At 40.8% G+C, this 25,941-nt stretch overlaps 1 protein-coding gene across 2 annotated transcripts in view; it reads right to left on the bottom strand.

Annotated features, from left to right (window-relative positions):
* Nucleotides 1–25,941, bottom strand: part of KIF1C (kinesin family member 1C) — a 199,345-nt gene that overhangs the window by 93,771 nt on the left and 79,633 nt on the right. For both annotated transcript variants that reach the window (XM_030187259.1, XM_030187260.1), the window contains exon 3: nucleotides 2,350–2,426. In XM_030187259.1, the coding sequence (XP_030043119.1) occupies nucleotides 2,350–2,426 (77 nt within the window). The remainder of the gene's footprint in view (nucleotides 1–2,349; nucleotides 2,427–25,941) is intronic.

Raw genomic sequence — 25,941 nt, 5'->3', positions numbered from 1 at the left:
AACATTGCCATCAAAAATTGTCAAAAATAGGGAGGAAAAGAACTCATAAAGACTGTTGCCAACAACATTGAGGCTCCCAAGTAAATGAGGCCACTGAGCAAAGCATATGGTCAAAAAGTAATCATGGGTCTAAAAACCTCCCCCCGATAGTCTGATAGCTCCAACAAAAACACAGCTTTCATTTTTTATCTATGGAACTACCAATGATAAATGTATAAAAAAAGCACTTAGCTTTGGACACTGAATTCACTGTAAGTGAAGATAATGACACCATCCAGTCTTCAAACAGTTATATGCTGTGTGCTCTCATTGTAGAATACTAAATACTCTTCAGTAAATTGGCTAAGGTCCCGATGGGGACCCGTTTCACAGGTATCTACTTCTGGAGACCTTGCCAAAGTATCACTCTGGACTCTTAAAATCAATCTGTTCCATGGAGACAGTCTCAAAAGATGTGCTATCTTATCATTTTTTTCTGTCACAACTCAGACACTGAGGGATCATTTTACTAAGCTGTGTTAGGCACTAATGCAGGCCTAATACAGCAAAAAAAAAAAAAAAAAAACAGGCCTAACATGGGACACACTATGTGTTTGAGTATTGTAATGTCTGTGCAGTAACTGTGTGGAAAATATTCTTCTGAAATTTTTTTATGGAGTGTGTCTAGGATGAAGAGTGGGCATTCCTGGCTAACCAGTAGGCATATCTACATTACCACACGGATAATGCGGGAGCCCTTACCACCTATAAAACAAGTAGCAGTAAGTGCTCGTGGTAATTTTTTAAATGGCCACATGCTGATGGCAACACTAGTGCATAACCATAAATGGAAAAAAAAATTAGAAAACTGGGGTTTTCACAACCACAATAAAAATGCCATTAGCACGTGGAAAAGATATGCATAAGGGTGTGCTAAGGCTAAATTTTACTGCAGCTTTGTAAAAGAATTCCTGAAGCCAGGTTTGACTCCATGCATAAAGAACCTATAGGAATTAACATTAACAATTCTTAGGACTTAAGTATATCAAACATATAAATGGCAAGTGACCGACTCACCTGCAAATGCGCAGTAGAGTCGGAACGCTGAGAGTGTAGAAGTCCAAGCCCCGCCTCCACCAGCAGTACAGCCCCAATAGGAAGGAGGGCTTGGACATCGGAGGAGGAGGGAGCAGGGAGGGAAGGAGGGGGCGGAACTGAGGGAAACAGACGCAGCGATGAAGAACTGACGACACGATGACGGCGGAAAGAGGGGGGGCGACGCCGGGGGGGGGTCAAAGGTGGCGGCGGGGACGGCAGGGCACAGGAGGTCACAATCGCGGCGGATGGGAGCCCAAGGATGGAGGGCAGGGGAGAGAACAGTTGATGCGTAACCCTAGTAGCGCTCTAGAAATGTTAAGTAGTAGTAGTAGTTGATGGACACGGGTGGATGGAGCGGATGGGAGGAGGGAGAGGAGGGTTGCTGGAAATGGGGTAGGGCAGGGGAGAGAGCAGGGTTGGTGGACGGGGGGAGGCCATAGGAAAACAAAAAACTAGCCCGTTGTTACGGGCTTAACGGCTATTATTATTATAAAGTACATATTATTATAGGAACTAAAGAAAAATTTTTAAATGATGAAAACCACATCAGTAGAGCGAGAATCTTCAAAAGATTTTTTTGGAAGAGCGTTATTTTGGTCTTTAATGTTTAAACTGCCTTGTGCGTCCCCTCGTTAGGTGGTATAGCAAGCAATTGACAATAAATCTGTTTACTAGAGAAGAAAACACCAAACTGACTAGACTGAGGACTGCTGCACATGAAAAGAGTTATGCATGCTCAGAATCTCACATTATTTCTGATATTTGGAATACCTGTTTCATCCCAGTACCACTGGATGACATCGTCCCACTTATGTGCCTGATTCAGTTCTTGTCGTCAATGGAAAACATTTACAATCCCACCAAAACTCGCTCCATTAAGTGAACTATTTTTGCAGGACACAGTGGAAAAATAGGGTTTTTCACAACTACAAATTTTTACAGACTGTTATTTTTACATGCAACTCTCAACAGATAAGAGCCTGATCGAAAGGAATAAGAGTCACCTCAAAGGAAACAATGAGCTCCAAGAAAGAGAAAAGAGACAGAAGAGATCTACAGAAGGTTTCCAGACAAATGGGCATATGTCTACGCATCTGACAATCTGGTATCCATAACGTCCAGGTCCCCCACTCTTTATAGCCACATAGTTCTTAACGAGAGTACACAGTTTCACTTGTGTTTTCACAATGGCTTCAAATCAGGAATGTGCAAACCTTATATTACAGACATGCATCTTCTATTAGAAAAAAAAAAAAAGAGAAAAATACTCACCGAGGTGTGGGACCAATAGGAGTAATCAAAGGTAAAACTCTTGGAGGCCTCTTTTGACTGTTTTAGATTGGTAATACCTGAAAATAAAGCAAATGGATTACATACATCCTATATAATAATTCTCACCTCCAACGTTCCATGCTTGGGACCGTGGGTCCCTGGCTGCAAGTGGTCTGCGAGGCAGACAAGCAGGACGTCACTGACGTCAACACAGCTGATTGCAAGGCAAGGGGAGGAGTAGGGAAACACGCACAGCGTGTTTCCCTACTCCTCCTACTGCCTCGGAATCAGCTGTCACCCCCCCCCCCCCCGCGCTACGGCCCCCTCGAAACCCACCCCCTCCCGTGAACCTGTCGATCCCCCCCCGCCGGAACGCCGAAAACTGCCGCCGCCCTTGTTGTGCTATCTTCCCTTCCCGTAGGTTGTTCAATCATCTTCTTAGAAAGTTTAACTCCGTGCGTCTGACGTCAGACGCACGGAGTTAAACTTTCTAAGAAGATGATTGAACAACCTATGGGACGGGAAGGGAAGGGAAGGTAGCACAACAACGGCGGCGAAGGTAGTTTTCGGCGTTCCGGGGTGGGGGGGGGGATCGACAGGTTCACGGGAGGGGGTGGGTTCGAGGGGGCCGTAGCACGGGGGGGGGGGGGGGGGGGGAGATTGCTTGCCTAAGGCCCGTTTCATTGCCTACAGAAACGGGCCTTTTTTACTAGTATCATATAAATACTATGCACACTACTCCTTGGCGAATCAAGAGGGAAAAAACTGCATCTATTAAAATTAAAGATTCTTTGAGATCTGGGTCAAATTATGATAAAGGTTAAGGACAGCTGCTTTAAATAAGGTGCTATCTAAATTTCAGGATGACTACCAAATAGTTGCGGCTCAGTAACAAAGATGACAAAATTGCAAAAAAGCCATACTGATTTTTATTAACAGCTATAATTTGTAAGAACTCTGCTGCAAGCTATAATCTTCTCTTCCATGCTCTGTTATTCTGTGAAGACTTGAATCCAACTCCAATTCCTCTTCCCCCCCCCCCCCCCAACCCCATCATCATTTGTTTACATAGACTGGAGAATAGTTCCTATACTCACACACTGCCAGCTGCTAATACAACCATCACTAGAGCAATGGGATATGTAGATAGGAAGGTTTAGGAGAGGGGGGTAGGAATGCATTACAGGGTGTTATTTCCCCAAATCTTCTTTAAAAAATAAACAATTTGAGGTGAAAAGTGACCACTGCACACATGAGTTTCAAGCAATAGTTCCAACTCCTTGTATGTTTTGGGGTACAGCAAATGTCCTCCTCCTGATTTTGGTGTCCAACTATCAGAACTGACTTGTACTAAAGCTACAGATTCACAAGCCTTCATTTGTAACTATCAAGGGTTCCCCTCACAATGTCTGGTATGGTAATCATGAAGTATGCACTCTCTTTTAAATAACTGGTGAGGCTCCCATAACTAAAGACACACCCCCTAATCACAGAGCTCTGATCCTTAAATGTCAATCAACTTGCTGGTATGCCCCTCCTACAGCTGAGGACATGCACCCTGGTTATTGAAGTGATGTCAGACCCTACACCCTTTTCCGCACATTCAATTTGCTGTACAGTGCCCTGTTGCAGACATGTGTCAAAGGAGTTCACTGAAAGATCAGGTCATGCTCCTTTGGACAACTCCTGAGGTCCTCCCTAATTTAATGTAAATTAAGTTAACAATATACTTACATTCCACCTTTTCAATTCGACCAAATGTACTAAGCAGATTAGATCAATAATATACATACTCACAATTCATAGTAATCTAATGACTAAATATAACAAGATAGATACTAGTTTTAATTTTGAGATAATATTAATAACAATTAAGGAATAACAAATAACACTAGCTCATCCCTACCATCAACATCTATGTACATTTTCTTTGCGTAGCCTCAATCATTCCAAATAACCACGCCTTTAAAAGTAGCCAAAAATGAAGATAATCTGATAGGAGCTGGTGCAATGGGTGCTTAGCAGCCCCATTATTGAGGAAGTTCCTTCATTGTGTCCCAGAAGGAATCATCTATATTACATTTGACACCCCCGATCAGTTTGAAATGTTTGCACCTATGGCTGAAACCATTTTTAAATCTGGAAGAGTGTTCCAGATGTCAGACACAACCCCTGAAAAAGCCCTGGATCCAGTCTTGACCAATTTAACATATTTTTCCCAGGGTAGAAAAATGTCTTGCTGCTCGTCCACTTTTGTCCAGGACTGTCACCTTTTTCTCTGCTTGCTGACGACTCTTGGATGAACAATTGTCCTCTCTTATGTTATTATTACAACTTTGGTGGCCAGATTCTGGATCCTCTGCAACTTATGGCTTATTAAATTTGACAGTCCACAAACAAATGAAATATCTAAGAAGCTTATAATAAAAATAAAATACAATAGCTTACAGATCAAATAACTCCAAGTTCTTTTTGAGGGCCTGAATAAACTGCACTGTAACAGTATTCAGTCTTTTCAAATTATCTACCATTAACATTGATTGTTATGAGTTGGATTTGGTAACACAGATCCTGGGTGTTCAGGTAGACAATCAAATATCTATGGAAAATCAGGTTAACAAAACTGTGAAAATATTGTTTTGTTCACTTAGAATATTGCAGTTAATTAGGAAGTATTTTGAAAGGCACATCTTCAGATTAATCATTTAACCTACTGTGTTTCACAATTAGATTACTGTAATGTAGTTTATTCTGGATATTCGAAGACTATTTATAGAAAATTACAAAATTCAAAATACAGCAAAAAGGCTGATTTTTGTGGCACAAAGACATGATAAGGTGACTCCATGCTTGTTAAATTGCACTGGTTGGCAGTAGAGGCCAGAGTTTATTTTAAAGTTTGTACACTAATATTTTGAATTTTATATTGACAAGTCCCTCTTCATATGGTTTCCTCGATTCAATTACTACCAGGGGGTGTGAGATTGGGATTATTTCAACAAATGCTATTGCATTTTCCATCAGTCCCTTTCAGCATCTTTTTCATTGTGGAATTCACTTCCTTTTGAAATAAGAATACAGGATTATGGATTGTTTAGGAGGCTTACATACAGGCATATTTTCAAAGCACTTAGCCTTCCAAAGTTCCATAGAAACCTATGTGTGCAATTTTTCTAGCAAAAAAGGTGCCGGTACTCAAATGCTAGGCCACCCTTCATGGGTGGGGTGATCACTGAGGGACTCAACCCACAATAGCCAGGCCCCCTGCAACCAGTCACAGAATCTATGACAAGGCAGAATTGGTGTGTTCAGCCTGAGCTCTTTCATTAAAACTTGTGGTCCATGGGTCAATTTTAGCAGACACTGGAAAAGGTGCCAATACTCAGTACTCCCGAGTACCCCCTCAAAAAAAGCCCTGAACCTATGGAACTTTGGAAGGCTAAGTGCTTTGAAAATATGCCTCATAGTAACATAGTAAATTATGGCAGATAAAGACCCGTACGGTCCATTCAGTCTGCCCAACAAGATTTTACATGAGTTTATGATATGGTCCCTCTTCACAAAACTGGAGAGAGGGAAGAAGTGGGAAACTACAGATCAGTAAGTCTCACATCGGTGGTAGTAAAAATAATGGAGTCGCTGCTGAAAGAAAGGATAGTTAACTTTCTAGAAGCCGACGGGTTACTGGACCCGAGGTAACATGGCTTTACCAAAGGAAAATCCTGCCAAACAAATCTTAGACTTCTTTGACTGGGTGACCAAAGAACTGGATGAAGGACATGCGCAAGATGTAATATACTTGGATGTCAGCAAAGCCTTTGCTACAGTTCCCCACAGAAGACTCGTGAATAAGCTGAAAGGGTTGAACTTTGGACCGAAAGTGGTAAACTAGATAGAAAACTGGTTCACTGTCAGGTAACAAAGGGTGATGGTAAATGGAATCCGCTTGGAGGAAAGGAAGGTGACCAGTGGAGTCAAAGCCCGTTAAAATTTACACTCAAGCCCATCCATATCTATTCAGTCACAATCAGGGCGTAGACCACAGAAGTCTGCCCAGCACCAGTTTTGCTTCCCAATTAGCGGTGTTGCCACCCAATCTCCGCTAAGATTCCGTGGATCCATTCCTTCTAAACAGGATTCCACGCATGTTTGAATTCCATTACCGTTTTATCTCCACCACCTCCCGCGGGAGGGCATTCCACATATCCACCACCCTGTGAAAAAATACTTCCTGACATTACTCCCAAGTCTGCCCCCCCTTCAACCTCAATTCATGTCCTCTAGAACTACCGCCTTCCCGTCTCCGGAAAAGGTTTGTTTGTGGATTAATACCTTTCAAATATTTGAACGTCTGTATCATGTCCCCCCTGTTTCTCCTTTCTTCCAAGGTATACATGTTCAGGTCGGCAAGTCTCCCTTCGTATGGTTTGCAACGCAAATCCCATACCATTTTTGTAGCTTTTCTTTGCACTGTTTCCAGTCTTTTTACATCTTTAGCAAGATACGGCCTCAAAACTGAACACAATACTCCAAGTAGGGCCTCACCAATGACTTGTAGAGGGGCATCAACACTTCCTTTCTTCTGCAGCTTTAAAAACTTTTTTTTATTCATGAAATTTTAATTGGATATGGGTGGAGGAGTGGCCTAGTGGTTAGGGTGGTGGACTTTGGTCCTGGGGAACTGAGGAACTGAGTTTGATTCCCACTTCAGGCACAGGCAGCTCCTTGTGACTCTGGGTAAGTCACTTAACCCTCCATTGCCCCATGTAAGCCGCATTCAGCCTGCCATGAGTGGGAAAGCGCGGGGTACAAATGTAACAAAAAATAAATAAATAAAATTTTGGTGTTTCAATGACGTTTGTTGTTTTTAATATTTGCTGTATGTATTTCCTTGGTAATGTCCAAGCTTCTTTTTGGTTGTTACCCGCACTGAATCTGTTCAAGGTAATTGCGGGATACAAGAGCCAAAATAAGATAACATAACCTAAGTTCTTTAATTATTTGAAAATGTTCACAGATGTTTTTAAGACCACTGGTATGATATTAGTCACAACTAAAACTTAATGGCTATGTGTTACTTATACAATATGAGAAGGAAAAAGACCTTGGCAGTATGACTTAATGGGCCCTGTTTACTAAGTCACGCTAGAGGTGTGTAAGTGTTTTTAGCACACACATCATAATATTCCTATGGGCGTCTACACGGTTAGCGTGCACTAATTTTTAGCACGCACTAAAAACAGAGCCCAATATATTTTACCTTTGACTTTAATTGGGCTCACTTCATTAAGACAAAATATACCAAAGAAATATGATCCACCATAAAACCAAGTTATTTACCTGTAGCAGATGTTCTCCATGGACAGCAGGAAACAAGTCCTCCCAGATGGGTGATGATTTTTTATTTTGTCTCACAATTTCTTCTATTAATCACCAGAGGCCATCAGAAACCAGGTCAAAGGTGGTTATTGTAATTGGTTGGTTGGGAGCTGGGGGGAGTGGAGGACTTGTGCTTCATATAAAAGTGAATTTGATTTGGGCTTTGGATGTTAATGGCTATTTAGAGCACTTTTTGTTCTCTTGATGTACGTCAAGCCTGTATACTTTCCTCCTTTTTTCTATTTGTTCACCAATAAAATTTGCTTTAAACTAATACTTTGTAAACTGCTTTGATCTATATGTCAGAAATGGTGGTATATCAAACATTTGAATAAAACTAAGTCTTCATTAGAAGCCAGGCACTCAGACATACGGCTCCACCATGCAGTTTTCTGCATCAGCCCCATTGTTATATTTACTCCTATAATCCAGTTTGGGGTTTTTTTCCTCCTCTTGTTGTTTCTGTACTGATCTACCACTCTCCACCCTTCTTTCTTCCTCTACCTCATCCATTAAAACTTCCTCCTCTCAGCACCTTTATCACTTTACATACCTAGTTTAGTATACCTACTCCTCCTTGTTTTCCTTCTAAACCACTGGACAGTGACATCTACCTTTGAGCATGGATTATGTTTTAGCTTTTGTTTTTGTTAATTACTATTTTGGCCAAAAGTACTATATAAATAACTCACAAATAAAGAAGATATATTAGGATAAAACAGTAAAGATGACCAAAGAAAAAGCCCTAGAGAGGTTGCAAACATAATTTTAAAAAATGTGCAATTTGATTATTATATAGCCTACTTTTAACAGATATGGGGTGAGTTTTACTTCTCATTTTCTGACCTTGTCAAACATTGGACAAGTGCACAGAGGGGCAGTCTTCCTGCCAAGTCAGCTATCACTCATCATGGGGCCATGGTGCAAACGCATGCTGTTTTGTCAGCAACAGAATCTATATCCAAATCTAGAAGATGCGGTCAGCCGTTCTCACAATATTTATTAGAATTTATTTACTGCCTTTCTGAAGGAATTCACTCAAGGCGGCGTACAGTAAGAATAAGTCAAACATGAACAATAGACAATTACAGCAGTAAAAATATTCAAACAATGCAAAGTATGGCATAGTATACGTAACATAACACAATACGTAATAGAACATTTTAATTGACAGTGTAGGGTATAAGCAAAGAAGAAACATACAATAGGTAAGAGAGTAAAGGGAGTTAGAAAGCAAGGTGACTAATTTAAAGAAAGTTGCACATATGGTAAGAGAGATGGTTAAATATTTTCTCAGCTAGGGTAGGAGTGGAAAAACATGTCCTGCTGCAGTATGTGCCACTCCGTGTGCATATGTGTGTGTGTGTGTGTGAGTTTGTTTGTTACTTGGGCCATTTCCTTTAAGAGCCTTGAACATCAGAGTGGTAAATTTAGCCCTGTATAGTAGCCAGTGACGTTTCTGGAAAAATGGTGTGATGTGGGTCACGTTGCTTACAACTGTTTATTATTCTCGATGTAAGGAGACAGGCAGCATAGTTGTCACAAATAGTAAAAGCAGCTCGTGAAGGATGCTTGGATTTGGGGAATCAGTTTTGAATCTAACTGTATTCAAAAGTTTCTGACTTGTGATTTCAGGGGGAGTTTGTACTGCCCGAAAGAGATTTTAATGTCAGGAATTTGAAGAGGAGTACAATTTTATCAAAATAATGATATTAATTTCATTGTTAGGCAGAACTGACATATGTAAAACACAAATGAAAATAAGATAAATGATAAAGACAAATCATACAGGTATCACAAATAAAAGCTGTGCAATATAAATTAATGCAGAAAACAAAAAGAACAGTAGGGCAGCTCAATAGGATCAAAAGAAACTTTTTTTTTTTAAGTCAAAATAAAAGGTGGCTCCATATGTATATATCCAGACTTCAAAAGCAATTATAAAACCACAGGGCCCTAGTGGTACTGAAAAGTAGCTTTCCAAGCATTTAGTAGTGTGCCAAATTTTCCGTACCATTAAAGGCTCTGTGTTAGTTCTATATGAAGTGGTTCAATGTAAAGGTAGATATATGAGATTATCCAACTCACAATAAAATTAGACATCCGTCCTGAAGCAGGTGCTGTGATGCTGAAACATGCTGGGCTGTTATTATAATTGTTTTTGAAGTCTGGATATATGCACCCGGACCTACCTTTTACTTTGATTGACTTTTAATAAACTTCCTTTGAGCCTATTGAGCTGCTCTACTGTTCTTTTTGTTCTCTGCATTCACTTTGCAGTTGGTTATTGCTTCTTTCTCTCTGTGACAATATAAATTCATGATAGAATGCCAGAAAAACACAAAAGGGAAGAACCAAGTTGGGCTTATTTTGGGGCTAATGCAGAAAGCTACCACAAGCTCAACTGCACAGATACTGCGAGGCATACTCCAGTGAGCAATGAGGTATGGGGTTCAGCACGAGTTTACCTTGGTACGGCATATATGGCTGCACATTGCATTGAAATGAAAGTATATGAGACCATTAAGTATTCCATACCAATGCTCAAGACTAAAACATGGCTTTTATCAAATTCAATTTTTCACCAGATCCAGGGCTGACATAGCCCGACCTGACCTCCCTGCCAGTTAACTTTCTGCACCGACACCCTCCCTGGGGCCCCTACCAGATCAGACCGACTCTCCCTCCTTCCATCCAAACAAACACAAATTCCCTGAAGTCTAGAGCACCCCCCCCCATACTGTACTGCTATGAATTTACAGCCTGCTTCACTGACACAGACTACTCAATAATTACTGTGGATTCTTTTAGATTCGTATTAGGTAAATGAGACCTTTATTAGAGGTTCTAAAATCTACAATGATTAAGATATATACAGTGATTAGCTATATAACTAAAAAGAAACAATATCTATCTAAAAACAATCATTACATCACTAGTCTAAGAGTTCCTAGAGCAGGAAAAGAAGCAATAAAACAATCATCACTAGTCCGTACATCATCCAGGCTCTTATCAGCTGGGGGGGGGGGGGGGGGCCTGTTCACAGCGAAAGCCAGGAGTTTCTTTGACCAGGAAACATGGTTCTCTGCGCAGTTCGTACGTTACTCACAGATGAGCTCCCAATTTCACCGAAAGAAACTCCCCTTTTTATTAGGCTTAGAACTCATGTTCAGAGCTAAGGAAAATCACAGGATGCTTCTCTGTTTAGGTAAACAAGCCATACTGTGGGAATGTGGTCACATGTTTCCCAGTTCAGGGGACCAGTCTGAACTTGAAAACAGGCCTCATCTTTCCCTTCACATAACATATTAATTAGAGCTGTGTCTGATCGTCTACATTCCAACTTATTTTCACACAATCAAAGTTAAACAATCATTTTTAAACAGAATTACTTCTAATCACAAATACAGACCCTGAGTGCACTGCTCGGTCAAGGAAGAGTTGAAAAACAATCTTTAAAATTCACTTCCACTACACATACACACACCCAACACCAGTGTCTAGGACCCCCATCCACCCCCTCAGCTATATATATATATATATATATTTTTTTTTTTTTAAAATCTCTGGTGACACCTTACCTCCCTGCCCTGATTTTCAACATATAAACAAACAAAAAAAGCTCCCTGGTGTCTAGTGGGGACTTCACCTCCTCGCCTGACCCTCACCCAGGCACCCCCCAGACTCTGTATGTCCAAATGAGGCAGGAGCGAAGCCCACTCGCTCCTACCTCAGGAGCCATCATCCTCAAAATAACTATGTCCTGGCCCACGCAGTGCATTCTGTGAAGGGTGCCACTAGAAACCAGGGTTTATTTTTATTTTTTTTCCATTTCAAGAAGTCTTTATTGAATATTAAACTCAACACAGAAAGCAACACACCGTTCCATCTTTACAAGATGTTATCAAGAAGATTAAGATAATACAATTCCTTTCTGCACTATACGTGAAACTAACATTTTGCATACAACAATAGTTAACAATTGAACTTCAACATTTTTAGGGTTTTTTAGAGATATTAATTCCCCTTACCTCCCCCCCTCCCATCCCTCCCCCCACCCCCCTCAAAGGTATGGCTCAGCCTACGCCTGTCCACAGGGTCTAGATATCCTTCACCATTCATTATGGGTACTGTTCTAAGAAGGTACCCCAGACAGCTTGCCAGTGAGTCAGCTTGCATTTACGTTCTGCTAATAACAGGGTTTATTTTTTTTAATTGGAGGGCGGAATAATGGGGTGGGGGTGGGAGGGAAAGGTGCCACTAGACAACAGGGAATTTTTTTGTTTTTCCTATTTGGGGAGAGAGAGGGGTAATGAGTGTGTGTGTGTGTGTGTGGGGGGGGGGGTTCCCTAGACATCAGAGCAATTTTAAAGTCAGGAGAGGGATGGTGTTGGGTCAAGAAGGGGGGGGGGAATCAGGCTGAAGCTGACCTGCGGCAACTTATTTTTTTTTTTTTTTTTAATTACCCTTCCTGTCGGTGCCTCAGCCAATCGCAGCGCAGGCACTTGACAGAAATGCTGACATTTCACAATACGATGTCAATTACTTCCACAATTTTAACACGACAGTAATTTGCATCCTCGTTGCATATAGCATGCTGTGGTAGAGCTACAGCTCTAATGCAATGCTTTTCTGCATTGTTCCCTGAGTAAGACAAGTAGAAAATCTATCTAGAATAAGCCACACTCCACAGAACAGGTAGCATACCAACCCCAACATTAAGTCTGTTTCAAACACTCAGCCAGCCACTATCAAAGTCAGCCAATTTGTACTTCTTTAAAATCCCTCTTTGTGCCATCCCAGAGTTAGCTAACTACATGAAAGGAAAGGCCGATATTAAGACAGCACCCCTGCTAGCCTAGCTGGTCTGCTGCCAAGCGCTAGCTTAGGAAGCAAAATTTGTCTCTGTTTCTTGACTTATCTTCTCCTTTTTGCCTTAGACTACACCAACATCTACTGAATGGAATGCAGGTTCACTGCCATACATCAACCTAAAATGCACAGTTATGTTTTGTCCCAGCAATTTCATCTGAAGGAAGACTGCTATATGAGCCCTCTCTCTAAGAAGTGACACTCCTCTCTCAGGTCTCCCAGCCATGTGACATTCAACAGTGACATTCAACTGCCTGGAAAAAGCTCAGGTGGCCTGCTGCCAAAGGCTTAGATAGCAGGCTGGAAAAAGATACAAGGTTAGCTTCTGCTTCAAGTTTCTCTCACACCAACTGTTGGGGCCAGCAGGTGGGGAAGCTGAAACAGGTTTCATAGCAATCTGCTGCAACCATGCAGTGAAAGATGAAGCAAGAATGACATGATGAAAGACCATGTTTATGTTTATTTATTTGTAACACTCACAACTCTTGAATTTTTCTTAGGGCTGCTCTTAAATGATGGACAAATTACAGCTAAACTAAGTATCCTTGATTTTAGGAGGCACCCACTTGTGTGACTATCGTAATTCTGCTCGTTGATGGAAAAAGAATTCTATTACTTCTAAGGAGGTGTCTTCCATAAGCAGCAGGATTGGTTGGTCACACAATTCCACCTACCTTCCCACCTTACTTCAGCTATAGAATTAACTGATGGGATGAGGAGAGGGAAAGATAGTATATGGTCAGAACTTTACACTAATTCTCTAGTCTGGAAGGCCGAGACTCAAAGGTTTCCAATTAGAAAAATTGCTGCGGCATGCTCAAAGTAAAATCACTTGTCAATTTTCTTTTAAAGGTCTTTTTCAAGACCAACTACATATTACTATATTTCAAGGTAACCATCTTTCGGAGATTCATCTATTCATACAGCTATCAAGACTCCTGAGGCAGGCCTGTGGCTGAAACACAGATTTGCGTTGAGTCTTCAATAAACGTCTTTAGATATTTGTCTGTTGCCCCGGTTTCTTGAGTCATTGGCTCACTTCCCACTGTCTTTGTGCTGTTGATTCCTTGTGGGATTTTGGTGTTTGTCTACCTCTGGTAGACTTTTCACCTTATCCTCGATATAGACCCGGCACAAAATATGCCATCTCAGTGACTGAGTGAAAACTGCAGCGCACTATCACAAAGGACTCTCTGGGTTCAATTCCTGGGCCAGGTCTTCTGCTTCCCATGCTGGGTAGACTGCTGCTGAAGCAGTGTTGACAATCCCTGGATGGGAGGGCATCCCAGTCATAACATAATGGCAATTTCTAGTGCTTAGATATAAAGTCCATGACTGTAGTGTTCCAGATAGTACAAAAAACAGAAGAAACCAGTCTTCGCAAGAAAAACAGCCAAAAAAGCAAAACAGCGAAGATGACTAACAAAACAAAAATAAAAAAAATTAAAAACAAGAAAATATCAAATTTGTATTTAAAAATACAAATACATAAAAAAATAAAAAGGACGACACTTGTTCATAAAAAATTAAAACACTTTATTAGCCAAAGGATAGCAGGGAGAAATGGACTCGACACAGCTGTGTTTCAGCCATGCAGGCCTGCGTCAGGAGTCTTCTCACCGTGGACTTTACAGAGACGAGACGCTGCTCTTGACGGTTTATTCTTCACTTTGTTTTCAAGGTTTACCTAAGGCTATAGTTCAGAAAGTGACACACATATTCCTTTTACAATTGGATAGAGTTAAAAATCAACACACGGTGAGAAGACTCCTGACGCAGGCCTGCATGGCCGAAACACAGCTGTGTCGAGTCCATTTCTCCCTGCTATCCTTTGGCTAATAAAGTGTTTTAATTTTTTATGAACAAGTGTCGTCCTTTTTATTTTTTTATGTATTTGTATTTTTAAATACAAATTTGATATTTTCTTGTTTTTAATTTTTTTAATTTTTGTTTTGTTAGTCATCTTCGCTGTTTTGCTTTTTTGTAGTGTTCCAGAAGCAGACAAGGTGCATGCCCCCTGGCTGAGTCGTGTTGTTCAAAGAAAACCACCCCAAAGGGGTGGAGGTACACTGGTTCCTACGTAAAAGGTTGCAGAAGCAAGAAGTAGGAAAGGTAGGCTCTTCTAAACACCAGAGGAGACGTCTATAAAGAAACAATTCTTTATTGCAAGCGAAGTGACAAAGAGTCGTGTTGTTGAAATAACCACACTAAGTGGGTTGGTAGGGAATATAAAAATGGGAGAAAATCCCTGATAAGCTGTGAATGAAGTCTTGTGGTGCTGGAATCCAGTACCAGTTCAGATTGCACTTGAAGTCCAAGGTAGCAGAAGGAAACTGCTGGGACTCAAAAGAGAGGAAAAAAAGAGGCAGACACACACACACCTTTATAGATAGATACACATGAGAGAGTGACTGATGAAAGAGAATGGCAAGGAGAGAGAAAAGGAAGGCGGGAAAGAATACAGTGAACACACAAAAGAGAAGTAAAGAGGAAAAGAAAAATGGTTTAAGTAAAAAAAAAAAAAAAACAGAGGAAAGGGCAGGAAACAAGAGCAGCATGAGAAGAAAGACCAGAAATTTGCAGGTAAAGGTTACTGTATAGTTCAGATCAGGAAAGAATTTTAAAGCTTGTATCCCTTCTCTTTTTTTTTTAAGGTATACTTAGGGGGCACCATTATATTGTAAAAGCAGTAAGACCTTAAATTGCTCCAAAATTCCATATATTATTCCCACTACTGCTTGGATCAGTCCACCCCCTCCTTATCATGTGCTAGCACATACTTCTGACTAATGTCACAATGTTCTAGTACTATTGTGACAGATCAACAATGTAAAAAAAGCACCGCTTCTAATCTTTAACAGGTGTTTTCCACAGACAGCAAGACTGATCAGGCACACAAGTGGTGATATCACCTGATGGCTCCAGGACGAAATAGCTTTACCAGAGGCAGATGCTCAAAAGTACCGCAAGCGTTAACATAGTACTGTATATGATGGCAGATAAAGACCAGCAGCATGGTCTGTCCAGTCTGCCCAACAGTCACATTCATTATCAAATCGCTACTGAACAATTCAATAGTATTACAACGTTTTATTGATACGTTCCACTTTACGACATCTTCCCCTCCCCAACTGAGATATAGGACTTGCACTCATAGCACATGATATGAATGTGGTATAAAACTTCCACTTATTTGGTCTGATCCATCCTTGCCATTTTCAGGGCTCAGACCAGAAAGTTTGCCCTACACTGGCACTATTTCCCAACTACTGGAGTTGACATCGAAACCTGCTGCAGCCCATCCTGATCTGTCAGACGTTCATCTAGCATTGTCCTCATTCCCTTAAATGGTAGTCATGTCCTACCCAGTACATCCCAGGATGCACTGTATAGGGCAACACAACACCATTTTGAAGATGGCATCACTCCTGCTTCCTATAAGATATGGGGGTCTGGGGGGTAGCCGGACTTCTAATAGCCCACCAGGCCAAAGTGACTGGGGCGGGGGGAAGCCTGGCTGGGCCACTGGACCCCAGGACATTTTCTTAAGGTTTGTGGAAGCGGGGGTCAGATCTGAGGAGGTGCTGCTAGATATGTTTGGGGGGGGGGGAAGATGTGTCAGGTTGAGTTGGGGGTTAGGGGCTTGCTGCATCATGCTTTTTACGTCAGCTTTCCTGTCAGTGCCTGTGCCAATCACCACTCAGGCACCAACATAAAAGTTGGCATATTTTGCACTGAACAGCAGATTTGCTGTGATTTTACTTTTGAGCATGCCACAGCAATTTTTCTAATTATGAACCTTTGAGCCTTGGCCTCCCAGACTGGAGAATTAATATAAAGGTTTGACCATATACTATCTTTCTCGTCTCCTCAGCCCATCAGTTAATTGCATAACTCAAGTAATACAACTCTTGGTAAGGTAGGTGGAATTGTGTGACTAACCAGTCTTGCTGCACCTCCTTAGAAGTAATAGAATGCTTTTTCCATCAACAAGCAGGATTACGATAGTCACACAAGTGGGTGCCCCTAAAATCAAGGATGCTCAGTTTAGCTATAATGTGTCCATCACTTAGGAGCAGCCCTAAGAAAAATGCAAGAGTTGTGAATGTTACAAAGACAGGTTGGCCAGAACAGCTCAACCAAAGGCACTGTCTCTGGGTGAACTGTTCCAAGCAGGAAAGGGATGATGAATAAGACCAAAAATACTGTAATGCCTTTGTATTGTTCCATGGTGCACCTGCACCTTGAGTACTGCATTCAGTTCTGGTCGCCGTATCTCAAAGATGTAGAGGAATTGGAAAAGGTTCAAACAAGAACAACCAAAATGATAAAGGGGGTGGAACTCCTCTCTCATGAGGAAAGGCTAAAGGAGGTTAGGGCACTTCAGCTTGGAAAAGAGATTGATAAGGGGAGATACAATTGAGGTCTACAAAATCCTGAGTGGTGTAGAATGAGTAGAAGTGAACTTTTTTTTTTTTTTTTAAACTCGTTCCAAAAGTACAAAGACTAGCGGACACTTGAGGAAGTTACATTGAAATACTTTTAAAACAAATACGAGGAAATATTCTTTCACTCAACGAATAAACTCTGGAACTCTTTGCCAGAGGATGTGGTAACAGCAGTTAGTGTATCTGGGTTTAAAAAAGGTTTGGACAAATTTGTGGAGGGAAAGTCCATTGTCTGCTATTGAGACAGACAAGGGAAGCAACTGCTTGCCCTAGGATTTGTAGTATGGCGTACTGCAATGATTTGAGTTTCTGCCAGGTACTTGTGACCTGGCTTGGCCACTGTTTGGAAAACAGGATACTGGACTAGATGGACCACTGGTCTGACCCAGTATGGCTACTTTTATATTCTTATATTTATATAAGCAGTAGTATGAAGTAAAGATATGAAGCAAGAGTTGCTGCTTTGCATATGGTATCCAAAAAAGCTGATTTCAAGAAAGTTACAATGGCTTCGATTTGATGATGTTTCACTTTACTGGTTATATAGTAAATGACAGCAGTAAAGTCCTATTTGGTCCATCCAGTCTGGCCCAATAAGGCAGCCAGGGTTATACCCAATGCTTGTTGGAATCAAAGAAGATAAATAGCTGCCTAGATTTTCTTTTTTTAAAATGTTGTATTTAGGACCATTTACATAAATTTCACGAAACTCTGAAATCAGCAATAAGATACACTGATCCCAAAAAAGAAAAACAAGAACAATCCTGCCTAGGGAAGAAAGGAAATGAAACATTATACAATGCACTTACTCTAACCCCAAAATAAAATAAGAAAAATACAGACGTGCTGGAATCCTCTTTGAAAAGAAGAAATTTTACAAGTAAAAATCAGAGGCAAATGCCAAACTAATTACACTCATAAATGAGATTATACCAAGCAAATGAAAAAGGAACAGCCAGACTGGAAGAAAACACCTTGGCATCTAAAACGTTTTGCAAATGATTAAAGTCAAAGAACACAAACAATTCTACACTCATACTTAAACATCTGTATGGAAACTGAGTTGCCCAGATTTTCTAATGATTTTAATTCTTTGAGGTAGTAAACGAGAGCCCCTTTACAGCACAGAATATGGAGGCATGGATTCTTATAAGGGTTAGGGAAAAAGGTAGGGAACACCATTTTCTCACTGACATGAAAAGGCTAAACTATCTTTTGTAGGAACTTACCTATGAGTTTCATCACAACAGGGTAGCTCTTTACATTCTTCCTAAGGTTTGAAGTTTACTTATTCTTCAAACTGAACTGCTAATAGAAAAAGCATTTTCCAGATGATAAGCTTGAGTGAAGCAGACTCTATTAGATCAAAAGTCAGCTTTATGAGAGAGGCAAGGATGACACTGCTGTACACTCCTTGGGTGAATTTCTGCAAAAAGGCGCTAAATAAATCCTGTAGTAGCGTGAGTGAGGGCAGGCTTGGGGCCTTGAAAAACACATCCACAGGGGCCATTTTAAAAACGGGTTGGCGAGCAGCTATGGGCTTGCTGCGAACCAATCTAGAACTACTGCTGGGCTACTGCAGGAGCCCAGTGATTGTTCCCATCCCCAGTGCGCACCATTTCTGGCACTACAAAAATATTTTCTATTTTTTATAGCGCCAGTGCTTACTCAGCAGTAATGGCTGTGTGGTAAGTGGTTCACTTAACACATGGCCATTTCTTAAAAAAAAAAAAAAAAAAAAAAAAGACGTCAGCACTCATCAAAAACATGCACCAGTAGCACAGGCTCCCTTTTACCACAGCATAGAAAAAGGGCCCCTTATTTATTTAATTTAAAAACTTTTGTACTCCGCTTAAACCTAAGCGGCTGCCATAAAAACATACGTAATTATAGACATAAACATACCAAAAAGTAATTCATGTTTATTAAATTTAATATACTGCTTAACAATACAGTAACAAATGGTTTACAATACAAAAAAAAAAACATTAAAAAAAATAAAAACAAAATATAAAATTAGGAACACCAATTTTCACCTCTACCACCTCCCACGGGAAGGCATTCCAGGTATCTACCACCCTCTCCGTGAAAAAGTACTTCCCGACATTATTCCCCAGTCGGCACCCCACAACCTCAATTCATGTCCTCTTGTTCTACCACCTTCCTGTCGCTGGAAAAGGTTTGTTTGTAAATTAATACCTTTAAAATATTTGAACATCTGTACTATATCACCCCTGTTTCTCCTTTCCTCCAGGGTATACATGTTTAGGTCCTCAAATCTCTCCTCATACACCTTCCAAAACAAACCCCGTACCACTTTGGTCATTTTTCTCTGAGCCGCTTCAAGCAGCAGGCTCCCCTTTATTACTTATGAAAAAACCCTGACTCCCATCTCCCACACAGCCTGGGCCTGCCTCTCAGCCGCAGCTGACTGCCTCTTATCAAGCCTTAGTTAGGCATGTGTCTGATTTTTTTTTCCCAAGAAACTTTATGAGACAAACAGCTGGCCAGAAATAAAATAAAACCCTGCATTCCTTTACTTATTTATTTTAATTTATTTAGTATTTAACTTACATTTTTCCAGTGATATCTCAAGGTATTTCTCTGTACCCAGAGAGCTTACAATCTAAGTCTGTCCCTGAGACAATGTTTTTGCAGTCTGTAGTTGGGCCGGGTGAGGAGGGGGGGGGGACAGGAATTGAACTAGCACACTCACCCTTCCTGGTGGAGACCCTGTTGGACCCCATACAGCTAGCCTCATAAGCTGAAGCCTGTGGACTGATTCCTTGGAGCTAAACACAGTCCAAGCCCTTACTTCATGGGCTGTAGACCACAAACTACACCCCTGGAGAGACAAACCTGCTGCATCAGTCCAACCTTTACTAGCTGCTGGAAGCAGAAAAACATTGACAAGTTCCCAGGCTGCACCACTCCTTATATTTGTGATGTCAGTGGAAAAGTTCAGATTCTCTGCCTCCTGGTAGGACAACATATTTATTATTATTTATTAGGATTTATTTACCGCCATTTTGAAGGAATTCGCTCTAGCAAGATGAATAGGAAGCACTGATTACTAACAGCAATCTGCACCAAATTTAAACTATTAGTTCTTGTGTTTAAATATGCTTAAACAAAAGTTCTTTGCAGTTAACACACTCCCTGCACTAATCGGTTAGCATGCAGCAATATACTTGGCTAACTGATAGCGCAGAACAAACCTACTCTCCACCCCAGCGCTAAAAATTAAATCCACTTTTTAGCTGGTGGGAAGTACTCACTGATCGAAACTACCACAGGACACCTGAGCACACCCCATGATAGAGGTTTTTAACCTGCGTTAAGCATGCATTAAGGGGGTCTTTTACAAAGGCTCACTAGAGTTTTTAAGTGCGTGCTAACTTTTAGCGAGCGATAAACGCTAGAGTCACCCATATATTCTTATGGGTGTCTAGCGTTTAGCACACAGACTAAAAATGCTAGCGTGCCTTTGTAAAAGGATCCTTAAGTGCATAGCACAGCTTAGAAAAAGGGCCCCAGTAACAGTGGAGTAGCAGCCTAGTGGTTAGTGCAGTGGACTCTGATCCTGGGGAACTGGGTTCGACTTCGATTCCCACTGCAGCTCCTTGTGACTCTGGTCAAGTCACTTAACTCTCCATTGCCCCGGTACAAAATAAGTACCTGGATATATGTAAACCACTTTGAATGTAGTTGCAAAAAAATCTCAGAAAGGCAGTATATCAAGTCCCATTTCCCTTTCTCTATTTGAGATTCTACATGGAATGTGGAAACTATTTGTAGATTCTACATGGAATGTTGCTATTCCACTAGCAACATTCCATGTAGAAGCCTGCCCTTGCAGATCAGCAACGCGGCCACGCAGGCTTCTGTTTCTGTGAGTCTGACGTCCTGCACGTCAGACTCACAGAAACAGAAGCCTGCGCGGCCGCACTGCTGATCTGCAGGGGCAGGCTTCTACATGTAATGTTGCTAGTGGAGGAGTAGCCTAGTGGTTAGTGCAGTGGACTTTGATCCTGGGGAACTGAGTTCGATTCCCACTGCAGCTCCTTGTGACTCTGGGCAAGTCACTTAACCTTCCACTGCCCCTGGTACAAAATAAGTACCTGAATATATGTAAACCGCTTTGAATGTAGTTGCAAAAAAAAAACCTCAGAAAGGCGGTAAATCAAGTCCCATTTCCCTTTACAATCACAAGAACAAGGTTTGTTGGCAGTTTCCTCTTTGCAGCTGGTGTGTAAGGCAATCATGCATGAGACAGCTTGTTTTACCCTGGAACATTTCTTATGGAACACATTACCTTGTGGACTGATGTGAAGGAGGTAAAGAAAAAAATATATAAAACCCTTTTATTTGCCTATTATTTTACTGAATGATCTAAATGTAAGCTTCTGTTGGAAGTAGTTGATATGGTACTGTAAATATTTTATATGAATTATATAATGGTATATTGTTTGTAAGTATAACGTTTACATTTTAATGGAAGCCAAGAAGAATGCTTAGATCTACAGTATAGGTCTGGATCCAGATTGTTTTTTTTATCTCACTTTTGTTTTGGAGCTGTTTCGAGACTTAGGAGAGTAGGCAATACTATGTGGTTCACTGTTTCTTCGGCTAAGGGATAGAAGCGACTAACACTTTTTGAGAAATCATGGGCTTTCCAAGCTGCAGGGCTTTGGAAGGATTTTGGTAAATTTTATGTTTTTCCACAACAATATCTTACATTTAGAAAGAAGATTAAAACATGTCTCATTAGGAGATTCACTTTACGAGAAGTTTAATATCTTAACAGTATTTTATGTTGGGTTTATGTAATTCCCAGGGATTGTGCTGGCCTCTTGACCAAAGTGAGCTGCTTAGAACTGTGAGGTGTAGGTGGGATACAAGTCAGAAATGTAATGTAAAGAATTTCTAAACAAATAAATCTGGCATCTGTTTTGGTTCTCCTAGACAACTACTGTTTCACCTATTCTCTATTGACTTGTCCTATTCATTGGTAGAGATATTGCTCTGCTCTTAAGAGATTTGACATTCTTTCCAGCACCTACTTTTATGAGTGCTGCTGATCACATTGTATATCACTGAATGTAAAATCCATGGACTGCTAAATGAACATATCTAATTTGTTCGACGGACTCTAGGCGGGTGGGGATTGGGTAGGGTGAAAAGGAAATGTTAAAACTTTGATGAAGAGAATGTTACTCTGCTCTTATTTGGATGTTTTGGTTCCAGTACATGGTAAATGGAGCTTGTCAGTTGTTTATCCTGTTGAATCATCAATAAAAATTGTTGAAACAAAGAAAACAATCGTCCACATCATTGAAGGCAGAGAAAAATAAAATAAGAAATAATTCAAATCAGAAATCTGAGTACAACATCACAAAACCTGGAGAACATTAAAATATTTAAACCGTATCAAGATGAATTATTTAGCTTCCCTATCATAAATCTTTCTAGCTGCTCAGGTTCAAAGAAAATATATTTAACATTTGCAAGAGTAATCAAACATTTGGAGGGAAATTTCAAGAAAAAAGTTGCACCCAGGGCTAAGGCCCTAGGTTTAAATTGAAGAAATTGTTTCCGCCTTAATTGGGTAACTATCAGGAAAAATCTGTATCTTCACTCCACAAAAAAAGTAAATCTTTACTTTTTGTTTTAACTCTTGACCCTTTGATTCATAAAATCCAAAGCAATCTGGAGATCAAGGATTTCTTGCTAGGAGCTCATGTGCTCAAAATCGAGGCCTTTGCAGATGATTTGCTGGTATATTTCTAGGATCCCCAAACATCCCTTCCTGTTCTCCTGGAAAGCTTTCAGGAGTATGGTGACTTCTCAGGTTTCTGGTTGAATCTAGGTAAGTTGGAAGCGCTGACAGGGACGACGACGATGCATAGGGAATGGGGGGCCACATTTCTGTTTTGGTGGGCAAAGCATTCTTTTCAATATTTAAGTATTAGACTACCTCACGACCCCCAGCAATTTTATAGATTCAATGTCACCAAACTTTTGCAAGACACTAAAATGCAGATGGAGCAACATGTGCACTTGCCTTTATCAATAATGGGCAAAATACATTTCTTTCGTATGATCATTTTTCTCCAGTGGTCATATGTGCTGCAGCTTCTGTCCATACCTCTCTTGCATAAAGATTTGGCAGTGCTAATCAGTAAAGTTTGTTGGTCCGGGAGGAAGCCAAAAATGAGATGGAGCTACCTGATCAGCTCTTGGGGAGAGGAGGGCTTGGGAATTCCCGATATGCAACAGTATAATAATGTTTGTTTATTAAGTCATCCTAGAGATGAGGTCTACATTATACACAGATGTCGCATTCGAAAAGGCTTTTTTAAAACGTCAACACCCACTCAATCTCCTGCACGCACGACTTTCTACACTCCTCCCTATCAACCCATTTTTCATTACTGACAACACATTATATGACTTAGATTAGATCAATCAATGAAATCCTCGGCATCACCACTGACCAGCATTTATCATTCGAAGCTCAGGTCTCAAAGGTGGTCTTGAGCGACTTCCATACACTATGGAAGTTAAAAAGATTGTGTCCTTTCTTCCCAAGCTCCAAACTATCATCCAATCTCTAGTACTATCCAAAATTAGATTATTGTAATGCCATATACGTGGGTATTTAAATCTCACTCCTACACGAATTAGAGAAAAGTTTTCTTCACTCAACGTGTAATTAAACTCTGGAATTCGTTGCCAGAGACTGTGGTAAAGGCGGATAGCTTAGCGGAGTTTGAAAAAAGTTTGGACGGCTTCCTAAAGGAAAAGTCCACAGACCATTATTAAATGGACTTGGGGAAAATCCACTATTTCTGGGATAAGAAGTATAAAATGTTTTGTACTTTTTTAGGATCTTGCCAGGTATTTGTGACCTGGATTGCCACTGTTGGAAACAGGATGCTGGGCTTGATGGAATTCATTTAATCTCTCCACTAAAGTTTTGTCTTCCTTGATCATCTGGCTTCCTGCTTTTAACATACTTAAAAATAATTTTACTATGTGTTTTGCCTCCAACGCAATCTTTTTTTCGAAGTCCCTCTTAGCCTTCCTTATCAGCGCTTTGCATTTGACTTGCCATTCCTTATGCTGTTTCTTATTATTTTCAGTTAGATTTTCTTTTAGCTCTAATAGCTTCCTTCACCTCACTTTTTAACCACACCGGCTGTCGTTTGGTCTTCCATCCTCCTTTTTTAATACGCAGAATATATTTGTCCTGGGCTTCCAGGATGGTGTTTTTGAACAGCATCCACACCTGATGTAAATTTTTGACCCTCGCAGTTGCTTCTCTAATTTTCTTTTTTCACCGATCTTCTCATTTTATCAAATCCGAACATATTATGATCACTGTTATCAAGCGGCCCCAGCACCATTACCTCCCGCACCAGACCATGCACTCCGGAATTTGCTCAGATGAGGGAAAGGTGAGTAGTGGAGTGCCTCAGGAATTGGTGCTGGGGCCGATTCTGTTCAATATATTTGTGAGTGACATTGCCGAAGGGTTAGAAGATAAAGTTTGCCTTTTGTGGATAATACTAAGATTTGTCACACAGAAGACACTCGGGAGGGATTGGAAAACATGGAAAAGGATCTGCAGAAGCTAGAAAAATGGTCTAAGGTTTAGCAAATAAAATTCAATGCAAAGAAATGCAAAGTGATGCACTTAGGGAGTAGAAATCCACGAGAGACGTACGTGTTAGGCGGTAATAGTCTGATATGTACAGACGGAGAGAGGAATCTTGGGGTGATAGTATCTGAGGATCTGAAGGTGACAAAACAGTGTGACAAGGCGGTGGCCGTAGCTAGAAGGTTGCTAGGCTGTATAGAGAGAGGTGTGACCAGCAGAAGAAAAGAGGTTTTAATGACCCTGTATAAGTCGTTGGTGAGGCCCCACCTGGAGTATTGTGTTCAGTTTTGGAGGCTGTATCTTGCTAAAGATGTAAAAAGAATTGAAGTGGTGCAAAGAAAACCTACGAGAATGGTATCGGATTTGCATTACAAGACATATGAGGAGAGACTTGCTGACCTGAACATGTATACCCTGGAGGAAAGGAGAAACAGAGGTGATATGATACAGACGTTCAAATATTTGAACGGTATTAATCCGCAAACAAACCTTTTCTGTAGATGGGAAGGCTGTAGAACAAGAGGACATGAAATGAGATTGAAGGGGGGCAGACTCGAAAAATGTCAGAAAGTATTTTTTTCACAGAGAGAGTGGTGGATACTTGGAATCCCTCCCACGGGAGGTGGTGGAGATGAAAACGGTAACGGAATTCAAACATGCATGGGATAAACATAAAGGAATCCTGTTCAGAAGGAATGGATCCCTCAGAAGCTTAGCCGAGATTGGGTGGCAGAGCCGGTGGTGGGAGGCGGGGCTAGTGCTGGGCAGACTTCTATGGTCTGTGCCCTGAAAATGGTAGATACAAATCAAGGTCAGGTATGCACAAAAAGTAGCACATATGAGTTTATGTTGTTGGGCAGACTGGATGGACCGTGCAGGTCTTTTTCTGCCGTCATCTATTATGTTACTATCTACAACTTTTCCTTCTCTCGTCGGCTCCTGTACCAGCTGCTCCATAAAGCTGTCTTTAATTTCATCAAGAAATTTTACCTCCCTAGCGTGCCCCGATGTTACATTTACCCAGTCAATATCGGGGTAATTGAAATCACCCATTATTATGGTGTTGCCTAGTTTGTTTGCGTCCCTAATTTCCTTTAACATTTCTGCATCCGTCTGTTCATCCTGGCCAGGCGGACGATAGTCTAAACTAGATCACTGCAGTGCCTTCTAGATTCTATCTGTTAATGCTGTGGTACAAAGTTTTTAAAACTAAGTGGAAAAAACTATGGA

This window comes from Microcaecilia unicolor, chromosome 14 (assembly GCF_901765095.1).
Source record: "Microcaecilia unicolor chromosome 14, aMicUni1.1, whole genome shotgun sequence".
Taxonomy (NCBI): Eukaryota; Metazoa; Chordata; class Amphibia; order Gymnophiona; family Siphonopidae; genus Microcaecilia; species Microcaecilia unicolor.
This window is presented reverse-complemented; position numbering and strand designations above follow the sequence as displayed.